This window comes from Lichenostomus cassidix, chromosome 1 (assembly GCF_008360975.1).
Source record: "Lichenostomus cassidix isolate B80296 chromosome 1, HeHo_3.0, whole genome shotgun sequence".
Taxonomy (NCBI): domain Eukaryota; kingdom Metazoa; phylum Chordata; class Aves; order Passeriformes; family Meliphagidae; genus Lichenostomus; species Lichenostomus cassidix.
The window spans coordinates 18,786,343-18,807,117 of NC_139479.1; the positions used below are offsets into that span (position 1 = coordinate 18,786,343).

General features: G+C 39.6%; 1 protein-coding gene and 1 long non-coding RNA gene across 7 annotated transcripts in view; one reads left to right on the forward strand and one right to left on the reverse strand.

Annotated features, from left to right (window-relative positions):
- The window catches only part of ARHGAP6 (Rho GTPase activating protein 6), a 319,510-nt gene extending 301,002 nt beyond the window's left edge, over window positions 1-18,508 (forward strand). For all 6 annotated transcript variants that reach the window (XM_085052175.1, XM_085052184.1, XM_085052223.1 and 3 more), the window contains 5 exons: window positions 1,650-1,829; window positions 6,072-6,169; window positions 12,324-12,586; window positions 14,601-14,681; window positions 15,474-18,508. In XM_085052175.1, the coding sequence (XP_084908301.1) occupies window positions 1,650-1,829; window positions 6,072-6,169; window positions 12,324-12,586; window positions 14,601-14,681; window positions 15,474-16,180 (1,329 nt within the window). In that variant the 3' untranslated portion in view covers window positions 16,181-18,508. The remainder of the gene's footprint in view (window positions 1-1,649; window positions 1,830-6,071; window positions 6,170-12,323; window positions 12,587-14,600; window positions 14,682-15,473) is intronic.
- On the reverse strand, window positions 9,768-12,030 carry LOC146444301 (uncharacterized). Its single transcript, XR_014850018.1, has 3 exons — window positions 11,716-12,030; window positions 10,176-10,334; window positions 9,768-9,896 (listed from the first exon to the last, which is right to left on the reverse strand). It is a non-coding gene; the product is annotated as an uncharacterized LOC146444301 (long non-coding RNA).
- Window positions 18,509-20,775: the final 2,267 nt, after the last annotated feature.

Consider the following 20,775-nt stretch of genomic DNA (forward strand, 5'->3'; position numbering starts at 1 on the left):
TACAGAATTCTGCTCACAATTATTTTAACTATTTATGAATAATTAGGTGAATAAAGGCATACAGGGCAAGAGTAAGTATTTTATCAGACTGTTTGCTGTCACTGGAAGGAAAATGGCCAAGATTTGGCACACAGGCCCTCTTCAGAATTTCTTTCAACAGCTCTTCTCTCACGAAGATGAAGATGGATGACTAACTTTATTAAAATTACTCGTTCAGTTAATTTCAGTGGAAATGTTTACAACGTTTTTTAAGGATGCCCTGAGGCTGCCCTTAGGAAGAGGCTGACTGTTTATACAAACAGCCTGCAGATGCAGATCTAGGCACAGCCAGAGGCTGCCCTGGCACACTTGAGGCACTGCATGCCTTTGCATCCTTGGTGGCTCAGAACTCAGACAGAGTTTCAAAAGCAGGTCACCCGAGAAACAGCTGGGTGCTCAGTGGTGTGCAAATCAGGGAGTGTGCTGCTCTCACAGTCATGCTGGGATGAGTCTCTAAACAAAGAGCCAACATGTTTGCTCTGACTGCCCAGGCACCTACTTAGTATAGATGTCTTTCCAACGTTACGCAGTGCTCCTACCAATAAAAAGATAAGCTCTTTTTTACTGTCATTTTCTGTGCTGTCTAGTTGAGCTCTTTAAAAAATAAACCAGGTGCAGTCAGTGCAGCTTTAAGTTTGACTAGAATATTCAGTGAATGATGAGCTTAAAAAAATTTTAAAAATACTGCTTTGAAAACATCCATTCTGTACAACTAATTTCTTGAAATTCTATTTTTACTACCTCTTTTTGGTGCTTCCTTATGTCCTTTGAAAAAATTATTAGTTCAAAGACCTCTACTTTTTGATTTGTTGAAAGAATAGAAGGGGAAAAAAGTAGTCTAATCATAAAAATTACAATGAAATTTTTGATGTAATAATTCATATATTTTTCAGATAATTCCTGTCTAGTCTAGTATGTATTCCTAGCCTTTTACTTCCTCAAAATTCAGGTTACTGTTGCTTCTTTGAGCACAGATTTATTAAAGTAGGTAAAAGGCTAAAAAACCCAACAAACTAAAAAAAAATCCACCTAACAAGTAAACATTTGGCATTTTTCTAGAAAACAAGTGAAAATACAGGAAAATACTAATAAAAACAGTGAGCCTGCTTTTTAATTATCTAAACAGTTTAAGCATGGAAAAGGATCACTGTATATGTTTCAAATAATGAGTGCCACTTGAGAAAGCCAGCAGTTTTCCGTATTTGATCCTAAGAGACAGTAACATGCTGAGATAGAGAAATAGGAGGGAGGTTTTTCTGAGTTCAGAAGTATGCCACTGTCAAGCTTCCAGGGAATTAAGGGCAGGAAACACTTCCACCTTCTACTCCTCCAATCCACTTGAAAATATATCCAGAAAATCTACAGCGCTTGTTGCAGAGATGTTCAAAACAAGGTGTTGCAGAAATTTCTAAAAGTTGTTTATTTTTTATTTGACTAGCACCAGGTTTTGGGTTTGATAAATGAAGCATCTCCCAAATCAGGGGGGAGACAGTGTGTATGTGTTTGTGAGTGGCTGTGTAGGGGTGTGAGTGTGTGTAAATGTGTATATACACATATCTGCATACATTAGTCCCTGTGAGACCCCACCTCATTTATTTTCTGTTTTCTAGATTACTGGGAACAAAATGACATCGCTTAACCTGGCCACCATCTTTGGCCCAAACTTGTTGCACAAGCAGAAATCTACAGACAAAGAATTCTCAGTTCAGAGCTCAGCTAGAGCTGAAGAGAGTACTGCTATCATAGCTGTCGTGCAAAAGATGATTGAAAACTATGAAGCCCTTTTTATGGTGGGTGGAATAATTTTTTCATATTACTTGTGTACATTTGTAAGATAAATGAGAAGATACCTGGTTGGTATTAGAGTAGATGAGGGTGAAATAAACTGTAGAAGCTTCATTAAATTAGGTAAATAATTTATCAATAATTATTGGTAAAAAAAGAGTAGACTTTTAGCAAGAAGAATGATTTGCAGTAAGTAAAAATACTAAAAATATATATTTATATCTTGTTTGTAATAGCTTCTGTAGGTAAGGATATATTGTTTAGAAGATTGTCTGTGGAAATGATGGTGTTGGCTATTCAGTTGTATACTGAGCAATGCATGGACAAGACTGAAAGTATCTTTCACATCTCAGGTTTGGAAGTCAGGAAGACAATTTTTCTGCAGGGATTAGGAGATCCTTGGTTAATTTAAAGAATTGCCTTCACTACCTGAGACTTTTTTGTTGGTTGGATGGAGAGGAAGGACAAAGCTTTCCCATTTGTTAGTTGGGTGAAAGGAGTAAAACATAAATCTATGTGGTTCATGAGTTCCCTTCAGTTCTCTTGCTGAAGCAAGGAAGTTCTTCATAAGAAGGCTGATGGCCTTGGACTTGGACATGTTTACTTAAGATGCAGCTTAGTTCGATCACATTCCTCATACCTAGCAGTTACCTGAGTAGTTAATTCTGTGGCTTTATCTTAGGCTCTCTTTGTGTACAAAATTGTAGGTCAGCTCAGTATGACTTGTGTCTGATAGAGCCCTGCTCCTGGGTTGCAGAGCCCAGTCAGACATAGTGGTGAGCACTATTCTGTCTCCATTTTAGCAAAAATGCACATTGTAACAAAACCAGTAGTCTTGGAAAAGTGGAAAAAGCTTTGGTCATTGTGTCCTGAGACTAGGAAGCACTGTATGTTACACTGAGGAGGTAAGTTCCCAAAGCAGAAAGAACACTCTGGAAACCTTTAGTCCTTCAGCAGAACTGAGTGCTGGAGACCTTGTTGGAAGAATATGGACAAGCCTGAACTGTGGGCTGATGGCCACATAGTGCTGTAAATGGAAGATGTCTATCAGGTTTTAACAGGGAATAGAGCATGAGAAAGGAGTCATGAGCCCTGCCTCAGATGTCTTAGCCTCAGATGAGCCTCTTTGTGGTTTTCCTTGCTTTTATTTTTACTCTTGTACCAGTGAGACACTTAAAATAATTTTTTTTTATTCTTTTCACAGTTTGGGAAAATGCTAGGTGCTATTTTTCCTTTCACATCAGCAAAGAAAGTGCCAGAGCTGCACTCTTAGGCCCAGAGTGTGGATGGCACTATCAAGTTTAAGATAATACTTGAGTAAGAATGCTTGCAATACTTGAAGTGTTCTTATTGTTTCTGTTTAAGAACTTCTTACAGCACAGACACATCTCAGTACATAATACTTAGGCACACTGACTTTCAGTGTGGAAAGGATGGGGCTAAGGTTAGATTAAGCTCCATCTGGGCTCTTTTAATTCTGATGGATTTAATCCTTCATCTCTTCAGTGCTTGCACTTTCATCTGAAGGTTAAATGAAGTGTGGGAAAAAAATTTTCTTTTGTTTTCCAGAGTAGCTGTTGCTGTCTATACTTGACATTTATGCTACTAAAAAAAAGAACACCTGGACTTAAGCATTCAGCTACAGCTATAACATAGTGTCGTGATGATCAGATGCTTTTGTGTTCCGGGTTTTTTTTCTTCCTGTTGTTTTTATATGTGGGGAGGTTATAAAACTGTGATTGGTTTCAGCATTGAAACTGGAACAACATTTGTGAACCATACCCTAGGAAACCAGGATGTGATGGGGTACCCAGACCACAACATCAGAATGATTCTGACCTATTGGTGGGTCAGAGAGGTTCTGTTTGTCAGAACAACCCAGGATATTGAGCTCCATTTTCACTAAGTAACTACTGTTAACATCAGTAAGGTGCAAAAGTGGATTTCTTACAGAAGGTGGAATCTGACCATGCTTCATTGGTGTCAGTGATGGTAATCACTTTCATATCCATATCTTGCTCATTTCAATGATTCTTAGGGGTGCATTAAAATGTTTTATGGAGGTTTATAAAGGATTGTTCTTTGCCAGTCTCTGAACTATGTCCAGCAGCTGAATGCAAGGAGGCACAACTCAACCACCCTTCATCTTGTTGGCTTTGACTTGGCATGAAGGATGAAGAACAGCAGCTTGGTCATGCATTTCATCTCCTAGTTCCCAAATCCAGCCCTGCTACAAAGAAGTGCTAAAAAGTGTATGAGATTTTGTATTTTTACTGTTAGAGGCTACTGTGGCCTTCTGACTGCAGAGGCAGCCACACGCTGCCATTCTGTGCCACGTTACTGGCAAGGGACAGCACAAAGGAGCACAAGGCTCCCTCCACCCTTCTGTGTCTCAACAGCTGCAACCCCAAAATATCAGAATATCTGGTACTCTGCTGGAGTCATGACAACTCTAGGGCCCTCTGGTACATCCCTGGGTGTCCTCCCCTCCAGAGCAGTTATTTCAGCAGTGCTTGGCTTCCCTTCTGTCCCAGATTTCAAGTTCTCATCCATCTACTTAGGTGCAATTACCAGTTAAACAATTAATTCAGTAACAGTTATGGTGACATCTTCCTGAGATACTGATATTGTAGTTCTCTAAGTTTACAGTTACACACATATCATTTCTACACGTGCCAAGTTACTGAACTAAACTGAAGAAAATTGCTGCACAGGAGGAAGCCCCAAACCCAGTAGATAGCTAGCAAGGAGACCGTCAGAGCAAAGCTACTTGCAGATTCGTTCAAGTAGAAATTCCATGACTCAATGGAACGGTTAAGTTTGGATTTCATAGATGCTTTCTGTTGGAGCTGAGCTTCTGGTGGAACTTTTTCAGACTCATTTGGATGGAATGAAAGACTGATTTATTTTTTTTTAAATAATGCAAGATGTATTTTTATTTTTCTCATTAACTTCTCTCAGTAGTTTTTTACAAGTTACTTGATAATAAAGATGAGTAGTAAGTTACAGACTTACCGTGTATATTCTGTTTTACTGTCAAACTTATCTGTAGTTTCTTCTAGTGTATAGAAATGCTGTCTAAATGGAGAAGTTACAGCACACCAGGTTTCCAAAAATATATTCCTATAAAAAAAATTGTTTAAAGACTAATATCAGTGACCATCAGTAAGATATTTTTCCAGTTCAGAGACTGAATACAATTTTAAAGAAAGGAATATGTGGTTACACAAGTTTTTCATACAGATTTTGGATCAGTTTGAATTAAACGATGCATATCTTCATTTATTTTTTAATTATTTCCTTATTTTAAGAAATATGCCTTTTATGTATCTTGACTCCCTGAATACCTCCCCAAATGAGATATTCCTCTGGGGAATATTTTAGTAATTCTATTCGTATTTCACTGGAAATGTCAGGGGGAGCAAATGGTCCATGCAGTGTGACTTGAAGGTCAAGAGATTCAGGCTCTGGCAGATTGCATCCAGAAACATATATTGCCCAGCTGATGACCCCTTGCTGAGATTATTTTGCATCCAGTTCCATCTGTCATGAGTGAACCTGGGCTGTTCAAGTTTCTTGGATGGCTTAATCTGTTTTGGTGTTTTGAAGTTTGAGTTGAATGTTGCACTGCGATGTGGGAAAACTCACTTGAAGATTCATAAGGCTTGTGTAAAGTGCAGTTGGAAACACAAAGTTTACTTGTGCAGGTTTTGGGGTGCCGTTTCTGCTACCTGCCCAGGAGATGTTGCTGTTGCTAAAGCTATCAAGGGGTTTGAAAGTTTATCCCCATACAAAGTGCAAAGAGGGAGCTGCCAAAACAGAAGACCAAACTCCACGTGACACAAATTCTGACTGAGCCTGTTGGTCAGAGTGGCTGGAGAGCCAGAGATGGAGATTTGTAAATGTCCTCAGATCTCTGAATGAGGGTTTAAAGTGAGGACCTTAAACTGGAACTTTTGGGATTGTAATATATAAGTTATCCTGCTGTTATTTCTACATTTAATAACCAACTGAAAACCAACCAGTTATTCAACAGTAATCAGCATTTAACATTGTACAAAGTGATCTTTAGTTCTACTAATGTGTTGTTAGAATTAATTTCTCTTTTAAGTGGAAGCTTCTGAATATTTTATATACTCTCTGTAAATGTACTTGTACTTGGTCGTTTAGATTAAGCATATTACCAAAATTAATGTATGTGAAAGGATATTAACCTCCAACTAAGTATTTTTTTTATGTCTTCATAGGTTTCCCCTGATTTACAGAATGAAGTGCTTATTAGCTTATTAGAGACTGACCCAGATGTTGTAGACTATTTGCTGAGGAGGAAAGCTTCCCAGTCATCGTGAGTAATCTGTTTTTTCATCATCCCTTTTTCTGCTGGGAATTTCTATCTCCCACTGGAAGTGTTCAAAAGGTTCTAGTTTTCCACAGCTCTTCTGCACTGTCTACAGTGGAGTAGAAATATCCTCCCTATTACACAGACTCTGCCAAAGAATTATGACTCTTGTACAGCATTTTCTAAAGACAAAACTTGTTTCCCGATTCACAGGAAAAGTTGTGTTCTGCTGCAGAGAACGGAATGACATGTACATAAAAATATTCAGTGCACTATTATCTGACAGGATGTATTTTAGTGATCTGCTGGTTCATGTCTTGGGTTTATTGTAGTCTTCAGTAAAACAAGAGGCATGTATTCCACTATCCTTGAAACACACCCTAGAGTGCCTTAACACCGTCACAGTGAGCCGCTTGACCACTCTGTCATTCTTTTCCTATCCTGTACACATAGGACATTGTGAGCAAGTCAACTGCCACAGCAGCAGCTCTGTGGAGACTTTGGATATTGTTTAATTGTATGCTTTGTGAAAGATCTAAAGAGAAAAAAATCACACTGGTCACTAAAGCAGTTATGATACATAACATTCTGACTTTGTGTATGGTGTACATATGCCTGCACCCTTGTGCCTTAATGCTGTGAGTTTGTACATTCTGATTAGCAGATTTCATGGCTTTCTCATGGGACCACACAGTCGTTGTCTTTATTCTGGTGAATCCCAATATGTCAGACCCAAAAATCACAAAATTTGACAGATTTGCTTTAAGTAATTTTACGAGGGTTTCTGAAAGACTCTAAACTCTCTGGAACTTAATGGACTTTGTCTTCCTGTGTTTGTGGAAAGTGCCTAGTGCATTCAGAATGAATTAAAACTGAATTTGTACAGTCAGTTAGCAATGATTTTTTTCTCTCCCTCTTAACATTGTATTGTTGGAGGTAATGTAATAGTGTGCCTGGCTTTAAAGGAAGAGGTATACAAGAAACAGTGTAACTAACACCTTGAGGAAAAAGCTTTCTTTAATTATAAATTTGGAAACAAAAATACATCCAGGATTTATTGTGTTCTAAAGGATTTTATAACTTTGCTAACTTAACCACATGAACAGATAACACATAATAGCAAATTATCACAGCTCATCTGATTTGGAGTAATTTTCTCTGTGTGAAATAATTTTATCTGGTATGTCTGATGGAGAAGTAACCATGTGTATATTTAGGTCACAGTAAGTGCAGAATAGTTAGAGGTACATCATCTGTCTTTTAGACATGTTTCACATTTGCCAGAAGCCAAGACTACAATTAGGAGAAACACTGAAAATCACATGACATAAGGTAGTGTGTAGAGACTTCTTACTTTCAGCCCTGAGTTTGGAATGATATTATTTCTAACTCAAACTAATAAAAGCCTTCATGCTGGATTTCACCATCTGTATAATAATAAGACATCAAATTTTATCTTACATGTGACTGCATATACCAATTGTGCATAAATTAGTCACAAATCATTGTGGATGTAACAGGTTGTTAGATCCTGTTTCCTTAACTGAATTTTTCTTGAACTTCCTTACTTTTAGCCAGCATGCACACCTACAGGAGAAAATGTATCTTTTGTGGAAAGCTGGTCACAACTGACAAAAGGCATTTTGTAAGGAAAGGTTTTGAAGCCAAACAGGAGCATATAGCTACAGTTGTACTAATTTATTGTGTTGTCAGTAATGGGCAGACGAAGTATCACTGAGATAGGAAAAACTTACTGTTGTTTTTTTTTTCCACTTTGCTGTCATGTGATTTTTAATGTTAATGAGATATGTTTTCACTGTGGTTGCAACTTCTTGATTAAGGTATTTCAGGCAATTAGAGGGAATGTTACTTAGTATTATTGCTAAGAGTGTGATGCTCTTAAGAGATTAATGTATTTCAGAGCATAATCTCAATTCTGAGGCTACAAATTTGTTGCTTATTTTTCCTCTAAGAAATGTGAGACAGCAGACAACAAGGAGATGTTTGTCTTGATTTCATAAAAATGAGCCTCCAAAATACATCCTTACTGCTCTTGGAAATTGGCTGGTCACATACTCAAGATACAAATGTGGATCTGTGGAACAAAAAACTTTACATATTCCTGAGACAGTCATCATCAGGAAACCTAGTTGGCTGCATGGAGGATAGAATCAACTTCAATACTTTAATGTCACATTAATTGCTTTGAAGGTCCTGCTGCTGCAATTGCCCTCACATTTCTGCTCTTGCTGTCATTATAAATGCTTTCTTGGCTCTGATATAACAGAGAAAATACAATCTCTTTTCCGTCCCAGAGGAGGACAAATCAGATGTTCCTCATCTTTCAGTTTTCTTAAGAGCTGAACATTGTGAACAGTGTGTCAGGGAATTTATGAAAATTGTTCATGGTAAAGCGCTAATTACAAATGGCAGCAATTGTGAAGTGTGCTTTTGTGGGTGACTTCCCAGTTTTTTATATGTTGGCTTGATGACAATGGAATTTGAGTTTACAGGTGTAAAATGAAGCATCTTTAAACTAACGAAAAATAAAATCTATTTCTTATGATTATTTATTGCATATCATGGTTCGTAGTCCTTTTAGAGTAAATTAAGTTTCAAAGCTACAGAATTTTTGGCTGTTTTTGGATTATGATGATGAGTTTTAATCCATCCTGACCTGTGGCACAAAGATGAAGCCATACAATAGGTCATACAGTATGTGTAAATACAGTTTTTAAAGCTGCAGAGGCTCCTTGAAACACTGAGTCCTCTACCCTTTTACAGTAGCAACCACATCATAATCCCACAGTAATCTGGTTTGTTGGTAGCACCTGTGTTTCTCAAATTATTTGTGGAAATTACTACTGTGAGCTGCCAAACCGTTACACTCCATATGATTTGCCTCTTGAAGGCGTAATTGTTTTCCCACTCAAAAGCTTTAAGTTATAACAGAAAAGGGTTTCTGCCAGAAACAGAAAGACATTTCCTGTTTTGATGACCTTGATGCTAGTAGAAAAGTACGAATAACCTTAGTAGAAGTAATTATTATTATTAACACATTTCCAGTTCACCCATGCAGGTAGACTCTGGTGGATAACATAAATTCATAGAGAGATGCCTGTTGTTTTGGAATCTGAAATTGTATTTATAAATTCATGTGGCATAGGTTCCTTCTGCTGCTTTCAAATCTCTCCATTTGTACTTAGCCACTTCTAAAATCTTTTCTTTAACAGTTCATTAGCCCTGGGAAATACTATACCTGCTTTCCCATTCCTCACATTTGATTACACATAATCATGTATTATTCTTTGTGGGGACCATAATCTGCCCTTCCTCATACACTGCATATAGACAGTGGGTATCTTGCACAGTATTTATGTTTGCCTCCCAATTTAGTTTTTCCCCAGTGTATGGGTAGAGAATCTCACTATCCAAGGGAAGAAGAATTTTGAATTGTAGTAAAAATCCGTTTGCTAATGTAATCAAACAGTAAAGCAAACAGATGCAAAAGTTTTATTTTAAGGAATTTGTGAGAATTTATTCTTTTTTTGCAAAGAAGCAAACCAAAGTCTTCTTGCAAGTTGTGTTTTATTTTTTTCATGAAGAGCACAGTAAAGCTGCAAACTTATGAATTCAATTTCCAGCTTTTAAGTATTCGATCCATTTTGATGGTTTCTTGTAGTAAGATTGACAGAGTCCACAGCAGTTCCTTTGATTTTTGCAGCTGTTTTACCTAAACAAATTTGAAAGTGATATTATATAAGTATGTAAAAAATACTATGGGCTTACCAGCAGAAACTGTAAATCACTTTAGAAACTTAAATGTTTAAATTTTTCCAAAGACTTAAAAGTTTCCATTCAGGTAAATTTTTAGCAGGAGCTCTGTCTTGAGAAGAGGTAGACTATAACAGATCATTCAAGGTAAGACATGAAATCAGTGTTTCACAAAGATCAAGTTTACGTTCCCACATTCTTTCATTTTCATTTCTGTTTCCCTTTTTCCTTCTGTTACCTTGCCATGGCTAAGTGCTGGCTTACCTCTGTCTTTGCCCTGTTCAGCATGGTTAGGTTTTGATGCTGCAGAGATTTACATGCAATAAACCTTACTGATGTTGCCATTAGTGATAAACTTGTCTGTATGCTGGCAGGTGAGGCTTGGATGACATTCAGTCTAGAAGTGTGGAGAGAAAGACATCTGGTCATAGGAAGCCTGCAGATACCAACATTTTTCCCCTTTTCTAAGAGGTCTTTCTAGTTCTTCTGAAAACCCCAAGATATTGCTTAAATCTCATATCACTGCACAAAGGTTTTTAGAACTTAGGAGGGCAGAAAGAAAGAAGCAAGTGGCAAAAAAAAGAAAAAGGGTTTGTGATAGAATTATACATGCTTAAAAGACTATAATTCTTCATTGTGTGTCTGTTTATAGATTAATTTACACTGGAATCATTTTCAGAGAAGTTTAGACAAGAAAATATGTAATTGAAGTTTTTTTGTTGTTGTTTTTTGTGGGGTTTTTTTGTTTATTTGGTTGGTTGGTTTGGGTTTTTTGTAATGATTCCCCAGCATTACCATGCTGTGCTGGGAAGCCTGGGACAGAGCAACTTTGCCAAATAGCAACTCTAGGTTTTGAGTTGGCCTCAGTTAAAGCCCAGTGATGGTTTTGTCAATGAGAGTTACTGAGAAGTAACATTATTTAATTATTTCCCAACACTTTATGGTTGCTTTCATACTGAAAAAAAATAGGAATATCGAGTAACATAATCATCCTGTCAAGTGTATACATTTTATTTTTTGGGACACGCAATATGTAAATCAGCTGGGGGAAAAAACCAACAGCTTGAAAGTGTTGTTTTGTCATTATTTCTCTATTAATATTTACTGTGCTGTGGCTAGCTGTGTCTTTTCATTATTTTCTTTCTTCAGTCTTATTTCATTTGTCTGGAAACAGGATTATTGTTCCATAGTGAGACATGAGTTCTGGCTTCTCACTAAATTCAAGCTGTCTTTGGATTTGACTCTGAGAAGGGCTGACCATTTTCAGACATTTACAGGAATGAGCCTCTGCTGTATTACATTCAGTAAGAGCAGATATTAACGAGAGGTCGCTGAAAGAAGTGTTTAACTCAAGAGAAGCAAAAGATAAGCATCTATGAAAAATGCTGCAGAGAAATGAAAAATGAGTATTAGAAATATGTTAGGCAGGAACAACAGAAAAACAAAGTTATGCTTGTTTACAGTGTAGTTCTACATATTCTTTGTGATATTCAGTGACTCACAGCCTGTCTCCTATCTGCACAGTAAACTGTGACAGTTAAGAAATCTCCATCAGTGTTCCCAGAGCATTTAAAAAATGAATTGTCTCTCTGAGCCTTGGCCCTTCAGTGGGAGTTGTGTTTGCCTTTTCTTGTCAAAATTAAATGCAGTTCATGTTGGTGGTTATGTTAAGGTGAAAGGGTAAAAGAAGTTGTAGAAGGTGTCAGCAGAACCAGTTGTTTGTTGCCCCAATCATAAGTACAGTAAATACATCTGTTTGTCCCCTGTAGAATGATTACCTTCTTATGTCTCTAGAAGGGGATCATTCTCATAGTGTGAAAGGCGAACTGAGTGCTTGATTCCTCTCTGTAAAACTTCAGAGTACAAGAATTTATTTTAGCATATTGCTTAGCATCAAGCTAATCTTCCCTATCATGCCTTCAGCTTTATTGCTGCCACAAGCTAAATTGTCAAGGTAACATAAGGAATTGATTCACTGCTTAGTTTCCTGTGGTTCACTGTATGATCGTATGGTTTTTTTGTTGTTTTCTTTCTTGACAGCAACATCTTTTGATTTTGAGTGGCCTCTGCTGGCCACTTCATGGCAAAAGTTTCACTCATGGAAAGTCTACCTCAGTAACTGTTTCTGAAGTGTTTTCATTTCAGCAGCTGTGACCATTCTCCTGTATTTGATTTTATCTGTATGATCATAGAATCATAGAATGGTTGGGTTGGAAGGGACCTTAAAAATCATCTTGTTCCAAACCCCCTGCCACAGGCAGGGACACCTTTCCCTAGACCAGGTTGTTCAGAGCCCCATCCAGCCTGGCCTTGATCAAACTGCACCTGTAATGTGAACATGAAGCATTTTTTTATTAACAGTAGTTTGTTTATCAAAATTTCTCAGGAGCCCTGAGATGCTGCGGTCAGAAGGTTCCTACTCCACAGGAGAAAGACATTCTTCCACAGACTCCAACAAAGCTTCCAGTGGAGATGTCTCCCCTTATGACAACAACTCCCCAGTGCTGTCTGAGCGCTCGCTGGTGGCAATGCAGGAAGAAGTTGCCCGCAGCCCTGATAAGCTGTACAAGGTACCTGAGCAGTACACGCTGGTGGGACACTTGCAGCCTAAGCCAAAGGAGAATTCTTCTGCATCACAGGCTGGAAAAGGTATAGTGCATCCTGCTTGTGCTCCTTCTTCTCAATGACTTATGGAGATTTCTGAAATAATTGAAAAGTGCTGGGTTTGTACTGTCAGCTACAAGGATTTGAGGAGCAGTAGTGTAAATAACCGTATTAAAAAACAACAGACCGATATCCTTTTTTTTTGTATTGAGCCCAAAGGATCTGTGCTGAGTCCTCCTTACTAGGTCAGCCAGCTGCCAGGGATGCTCTTGGTATGGCACTTCTCAAAACTTGGAGATATTATTTAGGAAAACAGAATTTTGTATGTCCAGGTTTTCAGCCTGTCTGTGACAGGATGGCAAAATCTAATCCTGATCCATGGGGCTGTAATACCTGCAAGGTTATGGTTCAGACTTCAGGAAAAGCTGAGATTTTAAGACTTCAGGCTACAAACTTTCTCCTGTTGTACAGAATGATCTCAGCACCCTCTCACTGGAGAACATAGCTGATATGCACAGCTTTATATCTGCAACCAATTACACGCTGAGCAATAGTAGTGCAGGGATACATAATTCCTGTAGCTACCTAGGGAGTGCATACCTGAATGATTTCTTTGGTGAAAAAACAAGGTTTAAACTAATATCTCCCCAGCACTTCAAGATTCTTTTCCTATAAAAAAATATATATAGAAAAATTGTCATCCATGAAATTCATGCTTAGCCAAACTTTAAGAACTTTCAGTAATACTTAGGGATGCACATAACTGTTTGGCAGTATTTTTTAAAACTGTTTCATTTCAGAGGCATTTAATTCCCTTAGGAATTAATGGGATTTAGACTAATATGTCAATTATATGCTTTATAAATGCCAGTCAGAATTTATTTTCTGTATTCAGTATCTAAATCTCTTAACAGGTCTAAGAATTTGGTCAGATTTCTATTAAGTTATGAACAGAAAATTACCTTAACTTTTATCATATTAACCATCTTTTGGACTTTAATATGCATCACAAAGGTACTGGACCATGACGAATTAGGAAATTCCTCTACTGACTAGTGGAATCAGAAAAAAGCATGAAAACTGTTTATAACCCAGCATTTCATTTAATCTTTATTCTGTGTCTGCACTTCTGGATAAGACTGGCGGCCTCCTTGGCTTGATAGAGTATGCCTTACAGTGATCCCTGGGGCTGGGGCTGCTTGAGGGAGCTTTCCCAGAAACTACCTTTTGTGAACCAAATCCTCCTGTTCTTCTGCAAATTCTCTGACTTCAGTAAGGCAGAGGACTTAAGGACTCAGCAAACTCAGATGCCCTGCATGTACAGAGCTCACCGAATCCATTGCAGGATCTGATCTTGAAACAAGTGGCTGTGAACAAGTACATAGAATCACAGAATGTCAAGGGGTTGGAATGGACCCTAAAGATCATCAGTCCCAGCCCCACTCCCATAGGCAGAGACACCTCCCACTAGACCAGATTGCTCAAGGCCTTATCCAACCTGGCCATGAACACTGCCAGGGTTGGGACATCCTCAGCCTCCCTGGGCAACCTATTCCTGTGCCTCACCAGCCTCACAGTAAAACATTTCTTCCCAATACCTAACCTAAATTTCACTTTTTTCAATTTGTACCCGTTACTTCTTGCCCTGTCACAATTCCTGACGGAGAGTCCCTTGTTGGCTTCCCTGTAGGCCCCTTTGAGATACTGGAAGGCTGCTGAGGTTTCCACACAACTTTCTCTTTTCCAGGCTGAACAGCCCCAATTTTCTCGGTCTGTGTTTGTAGACAAGCTGCTCCAGTCCTCGTATCAACTTCATGGCCCTCCTCTGGACTTGCTCCAGCAGTTCCATGTTTTATGCTGGGGTCACCAGAGCTGTGTGTGGTACTGCTGGTGGGGTCTCACATTTGAGATGCTCGTGTTAGGTGCACAGTCCAGATGCTAGTGGATGTTAATACTCCGATACTTTACATAAGGTTTTGCCTTTCTATCTATATATTTCTAAATAATGTCTTTAAGAGGATCAATTCATCATCTTCTCCCTGCTCTTACTGCTGTTTAGATGTTTCTGAAGATCATTTTGATATCTGGGGCACTTGGCATTCAACACTGAAAAGTGGCTGCAAAGATCCAACAGTGACAGGTCAGTAATTGCTCAGTTTTAGTGCCCAAATCTATCAAAGACAAAACCAATTTCTTGTTTTCAAGAAATCACAGTGAAATCACAGTAAGAGAATTCACATTGTCCAGAGTTGAACTTTTAAAAGGTGACTCTTAAGTAGAATACAGAGATACACAGTGGTTCTATTTCCCCATATTTAGTGGAATACAGAGAGCAGCAATATTTCAAACTATCAAATATAATTTAAAAAGTCGTTTTAAAATTGTGTGAAGAAAGAATTTTAGATTCTTCTAGAATCCATAGAATCAGAGAACCGTCGAGTGTTAAGGGCTGAAAGGGACCTTAAAGGTCATCTAGTCCTAACCCTCTCCCTTGGGCAGGGACATCTCCCACTCGACTGGGTTGCTCAAGGCCTTATCCAACTTGACTTTGAACACTGCCAGGGTTGGGGCATCCCCAGCCTCCCTGGGCAACCTGTTCCAGTGTTTAACCACCTTCACTGTAAAAAAAAATTTCTTCCTCCACATTTAACCTAAAGTTCCCCTCTTTCAATTTGTACCCATTACTCCTTGTCCTGTCACTACTGTTCCTGATGAAGAGTCCTCTCTGGCTTCCCTACTGGCCCCCTTCAGATACTGGAAGGTGCTATGAGTCTCCATGCAATCTTCTCCAGGCTGAACAGCCTCAACTTTCTCAGCCCTTCTCAGCCCACATCCCTCTTCTACAATATGATACAAGGGAAAAGCAGTAGCTTGTTAAATGCCACATGCATGGTTCTGCAGACTCATGTCATGTTTCTGATTCTGCCCCCAGGTTCTTACGGGAACATTTATGAAAGCAGCTTGCTGCGACCTGGACAATGCTCTCTTTCCCAGGGGAACCTCGCCACGTGTTCCCCGCGGTGGCAGGGCAGCTCCTCGGAATTGGACAGTGGCAGGCAGGTCATGCGAAGGAGCCAGACGACTGCTGCCATTCCCGAGTGTCAGCTCCATCCCCTGGTGTCCCGCGTGTGCAGTAACCCTCACATTGAAGTTGCCAGCACGAGTTCAGACCTGTCCCACTCCAAGTCGGAGCAGCACTTGACTTTAAGCAGTGTGGAGGACCTCAGTGAGCACAATTTGAACGCAGGTTGTTCGCAAAGCACAGCCAAGCCCTGCTACAGGAAAGAGCGGCCACCACCCCCTTACCCAGGCCCGGCAAAAACCAGCTCTGCGTTGCCACAGCGGTCGAGTGTTTCTTCAACACTGCACTCTTTGTGGAGACTCCAACGCCCAGACAAAAGCTCGGGGCCGAGAGCAGCTGCAGGGCCACCAGCCAGAGCCCCTGAGCAGGCCACCTCCAGGCAGGGGCAGCCTGCCCCGCACATGCAAGTGGGTCACAGCTATTCCACAGCACCTCACAGCCAGAACAGTAAAAGTGTTTCAGAGGCAGACTGGAATGAGTGGCAAAGGGAAAGGTGGCAGATTTGGGAGCTGTTATCGGCCGATAACCCCGATGCCCTCCCAGAAACCCTTGTATGATCTGACTCTGTGAACTGCCACTCATACCCATGCCTCCGTCTCATAGGAAAGCAATGGTGACATTGGAAAACAGGGAGGGCTTGTTTGTTTTATACCAACTGAATTGCATATACTTTTTTAAAACTTTGTTCACTTTATTTTCCTAACAGCACTGTCGAGCAGTTAATTTACAAATACAGTATGTTCCTGTTTTTCAGCAAGCTTTTGAGAAAATACAAGGTGAAAACTTCAGTGTAATAACTCTGTATGCTGTGTATAAGATAAAACTGTTGCTTTGATGTTGCTAAAAATGTATTTATATATCTGCAGTTTTGATGATTGTATATTCTGTAATGGGTATTGTATGATAATCATGTTATGTTTTCATATACAGATGTCAGTCAATCATGACTGCTTTTTCAAAAAATCACTGCACTTACATTACCGTGATATGCATTGGAATTCTATAGAAAGTGCACAAGCTGGTTTCTGTGCTTTTATATATATATATATATAAAAAAAAGCTGTTTAAGGGGAAAGTTGTACTTCTTTTCACTGCCTATTGAAAAACACTAAAATAGAGTGAAACATGAAAAGCCATATATTTTATAAGGGTAGTAGTGAGCTTAGAGGGGAAAACACAAAATATTTTTTCTTATACATATGTTTGCAAAATTTAAAATTTGATACAAGATTGTAAAAGTATTTTTTTAGGTTCTGGTAGGAAGCAGCTCAGAGAATCAACTAAGAGCAACATTGTGCCTAAACCAACTAAGGACGTAGTGCAAAGTCTGCCCTCCCATTCTAAAGGAAAACCAATGTTATATATGCAGGATATAATATATATATTTATAAATGTATGATTTTATGTATTGTTTTAAAACAGTAAACTGTAATCCAAATTTTAGAAAACCAAACCTAATAAATTGAGATGCATAACACCGAGAAGGAATATGGCTTTTCCTTTGAGATTACAAAGCTCCAGCATTAAGAAAGTTAGAGAAAGGAAAAAATGCAGACAGTCACATGAAAGGGAGTCAAGCAGAGTTTCAGAAATGAACATGACATTTGGAGAAGCTCACAACTGCGTTTCTATAAATATTGTGCCAAAGTCTGGGTCAGTCACACTTCCTCAGTAGCTGTGTGTTGCGTTGTGCTAAATGTTGCTGTTTTATACACGTTGTTTTTCAATTGCAGAGCCGTTTGTGGGCAGTGGGTGGCAATGTACTGCAGTGTTCCAGAGAAATTCCTTCTTAGCACTCCATAAGGGAAAGTGTATCACATCGAAAGAATTTTATAAAACATAGTAGTCTTAATTTTAATGAAATTGAAGACTTATTCAGCGATGTTGTCTTTAAGTTCTGTCTTGTGCCATAATGATGGAATAAAAAGCTAAGTAAAACAATGAGCATATTTTTTGCTCCTTTTTTTTTTTCCAAATAAGGTTTATGGCAGGTGGATGTGTTTTTATTACATGCTTGAGTGTCCCTATCAAAAAATCTATAAGGCTTAGGAGCTTAAGGACCTCCTTCAAAGGCAACTGAAATATACAAGATTCAAGGTTTTACTTTAGTTTGAGGCTTAAAAGCCATCTTATAAAGAGTCTTCCCTTCATAACTCCGTTTCTCATCATATCTCCATTTTCCAAGTAAAGTTATAAGATAAAAGCACCAATCCAAGGAGAAGGGGCCAGGATTTGGCCTTTGACTGCTGTAGGTCTTTTAATGCAGAATAAATATCATTCTCTGGTAGTTGCAAGGCTTTTCCAAATACCATCATGATATGAGACTTGATAGGAAAAGGTTCCTGTGTGTTCCTTGTTGCAGCAGCTCTTTGTCAATTTATTCGAAAAAAAAGGCAGTCCACCCCAAATTAAAATGATTGTGGAATATAAGGAAAGACAAAAATGAGCTCTTACAAACAATCTTCAGTATTTCATCTTGTCTCAGTATTATGCCAGGCTTGATACAGATTTGCTACAGGGCATTGTCTCCCAAGTACTCCTAAAAAACAGTCATAGTGTAAATCTTGCTGCAGAAAATATCGTATTTGCTAGATGTCCATCTCTTCATTTTAAATTCCTTTCTAAATAAAGGAGCAGCTGCACCTTTTTAGTGAAAGATGTCTGAGCATTTCTCAGCCTCATGAAGAGCTTGCCTTTTGCCACTATCTCTCTCTGTATGTGATTTTATATGCGTGTGTATTTTCATCTACATAGAGTTTATGCAATAAAAGCCAAAAACAAAAGACAAGACCACTGCTGGAGGACAGCCTTGTGTGCACACATTTCAATAGACTGTCATGTCATGTGGAAGAAAAGACATACAAAATAAATTCCAATAAATTAAAGTAACACTTTTCAAGATTACATTATTTCCGTCATTTTCATTTGAACAGGGCAGAGCAGAATTATCATGAGCAGGTTAAGAATGTAATTTTGATGTGTACCTCTTTCCAAGCTGAAATAAGTGACATAATTTCGTAATGTCTTTTTTTTTTTTTAATGTATTTCACAAGAAAGGTAGCCATGAAAGCTTGTTTCTAGGGTTTTTTTGGGTGATAGATCTGTGTGGGATATTCCATTGTAGATCTCTGCAATGGTTTTTTCCTATGACACAAGCTCCTGTATAGCCATAATACTAATTTTAAAGGGAAAGTCCCTACTGTGAGGATATCAAAGGTTCTTTTCTGTTTCCCTTGGGTGGAGGATTCCTGTTCTTAGCAAAGGGGCCATGGGCCTGTGCTTCAACAGAGTGTGATAGAGAAGGTCTCCTCTGGTGGCCTCTGGGCAAACTCAATTTCCCTCCCATCACTCCTTGTCACACCATACTGGTTCATACCCAGGATTGTAAGGAAAGCACTTTCCCCTGATGGGCTTTTCCCTGTCATTTCCCAGTCATTTCCCCTGATGGGCTGAATGACCTCTCTCAGGAGGTGTTTCCAGGTGGGAGGAGGTGTGTGCTGCACTCACAGGTGAGCCCAGGCAAAGAGGCACTACGGGAGCTCCAAGGCCTGTGAGTTGCCCATGGGGCAGGGGTTGTGCTTCTGCTACAGAAACAAAATTCAAGGATTCAGTACAGCTCTAGCTTCAAGCCAGACTTACCTAGACATCTGTACAAGACAGAGGAACCTGTCAGCCAAGGGAGAAAAAGAAAAGCACAGACTTTAAAACAGTACTTTAAAGATCACTGTTGCTGCCATCTTTTAAAACAAGATGTGGCTGCCCTGTTGAGTCCTGCATTCTAAGACCATGCTCCTCTGCTGAAGGGTCACTTGTACCTTCTCCCTCTTCCCCAGCTTCCTATCCCATCCCTTACACCAGCTCGCGGAGTGGTGGGAGGAATTCCAGAGCTTTTTGGTCTGGCTGAAACTTGTCCTGAGCAAGGAACACATAGAATTCAGGTGGCTTGGTGACTCTCACAAGTGGTGGGCACAGAGAAGGAGGAGGGACAGGATCAGAGATGGGGAGAGGAGGAGGATGGGATTGGCTCCTCCTCTCAGGTGCTCCAGGGAGCCCTGACAGGTGCTTGAGCAATCTCAGGGCTTGCTGCTTCAACCTGCAGGCAGGAGCCTGGCCAAGCACTTGAGAAGGGCTCTGAGATACAAACCTGAGCCAATCCAGCTGCTGCCTTGAGCATGTGAGATCTCAAGCACTCTGCTGCCTACATTGGGAGCCCAGGCTGCCACCATAGCGTAGATTAATGCCACTCAAAACTTCTCTGCTGTTGAAATGATGTGGTTCAGTGGACTGGAATCAGTGGTTATGTGATGTGGGGAGGCATTTCCCAGTTTTTTACTGGTTTTGTTGTTTCACAGGTATCAGTCAAGGTCAGAAATCTCAATTCCAGCTATTCTGGAGCCCCAGCTTGCCCTGTGTCTCTGGTCTGGCAGAGGATCAGGGACTTCTTTCTGCTCTGGGAAACAGACAGGATGTCTGAGATTCACCTTGCTCCTTCTCTCTGTCTCTTTCCCTCCCTTCTTTTGGCATTAATTAAAATAAAAAAAAAGAAAGTAGTAGCTCCATTATGCAATACTTAACCTCACAGAGCTGCAAAGCAGTGGAAATGGTTCTCAGTTGCATTAAAGAGTATTTTGACATCAGTAAGTCCTTTTTACATCACTGGAAACTGCAAAGTACTGCTGTGCTACAGTTGGTGTAGAGGAAAGAGTCTGCAGCCAGAGAGTGCTGCAGTGACCACAGGGCTATTCAAGGCATGTAGACACTCAGGCTACTGGCTCAGAAAATGCATCTCTGAGAATAGTGTTCTTCTAATTTTGCCGAAATGCAAAGCATCTCCAAAGGTGGTATCTGTATCTGGAAAAGTTACTCACAGGCTCCCTTTATATTCAGTGGAAAGGGATGGGTACTTCTGTGCCACCTCAATACAGCCTACATGAGTCTTTCTTTGAGGGACAGTCCCTTTTGAAGGGCCAGTCACTAGAAGGGTCTACTTTCCCTTTCCCCTGCTATATAAACGGAGCCAAAATAAGTCACCCAAGTATGGTAGCCCTCCAAGTTTGGTAGAATGAATCCCACCATGAGGGTCTAATAAAACATAAAATGGATGGTGTATGTTCAGCTCCTAGGAAAAGCAAAACTTATCCAGAGGTCTCAA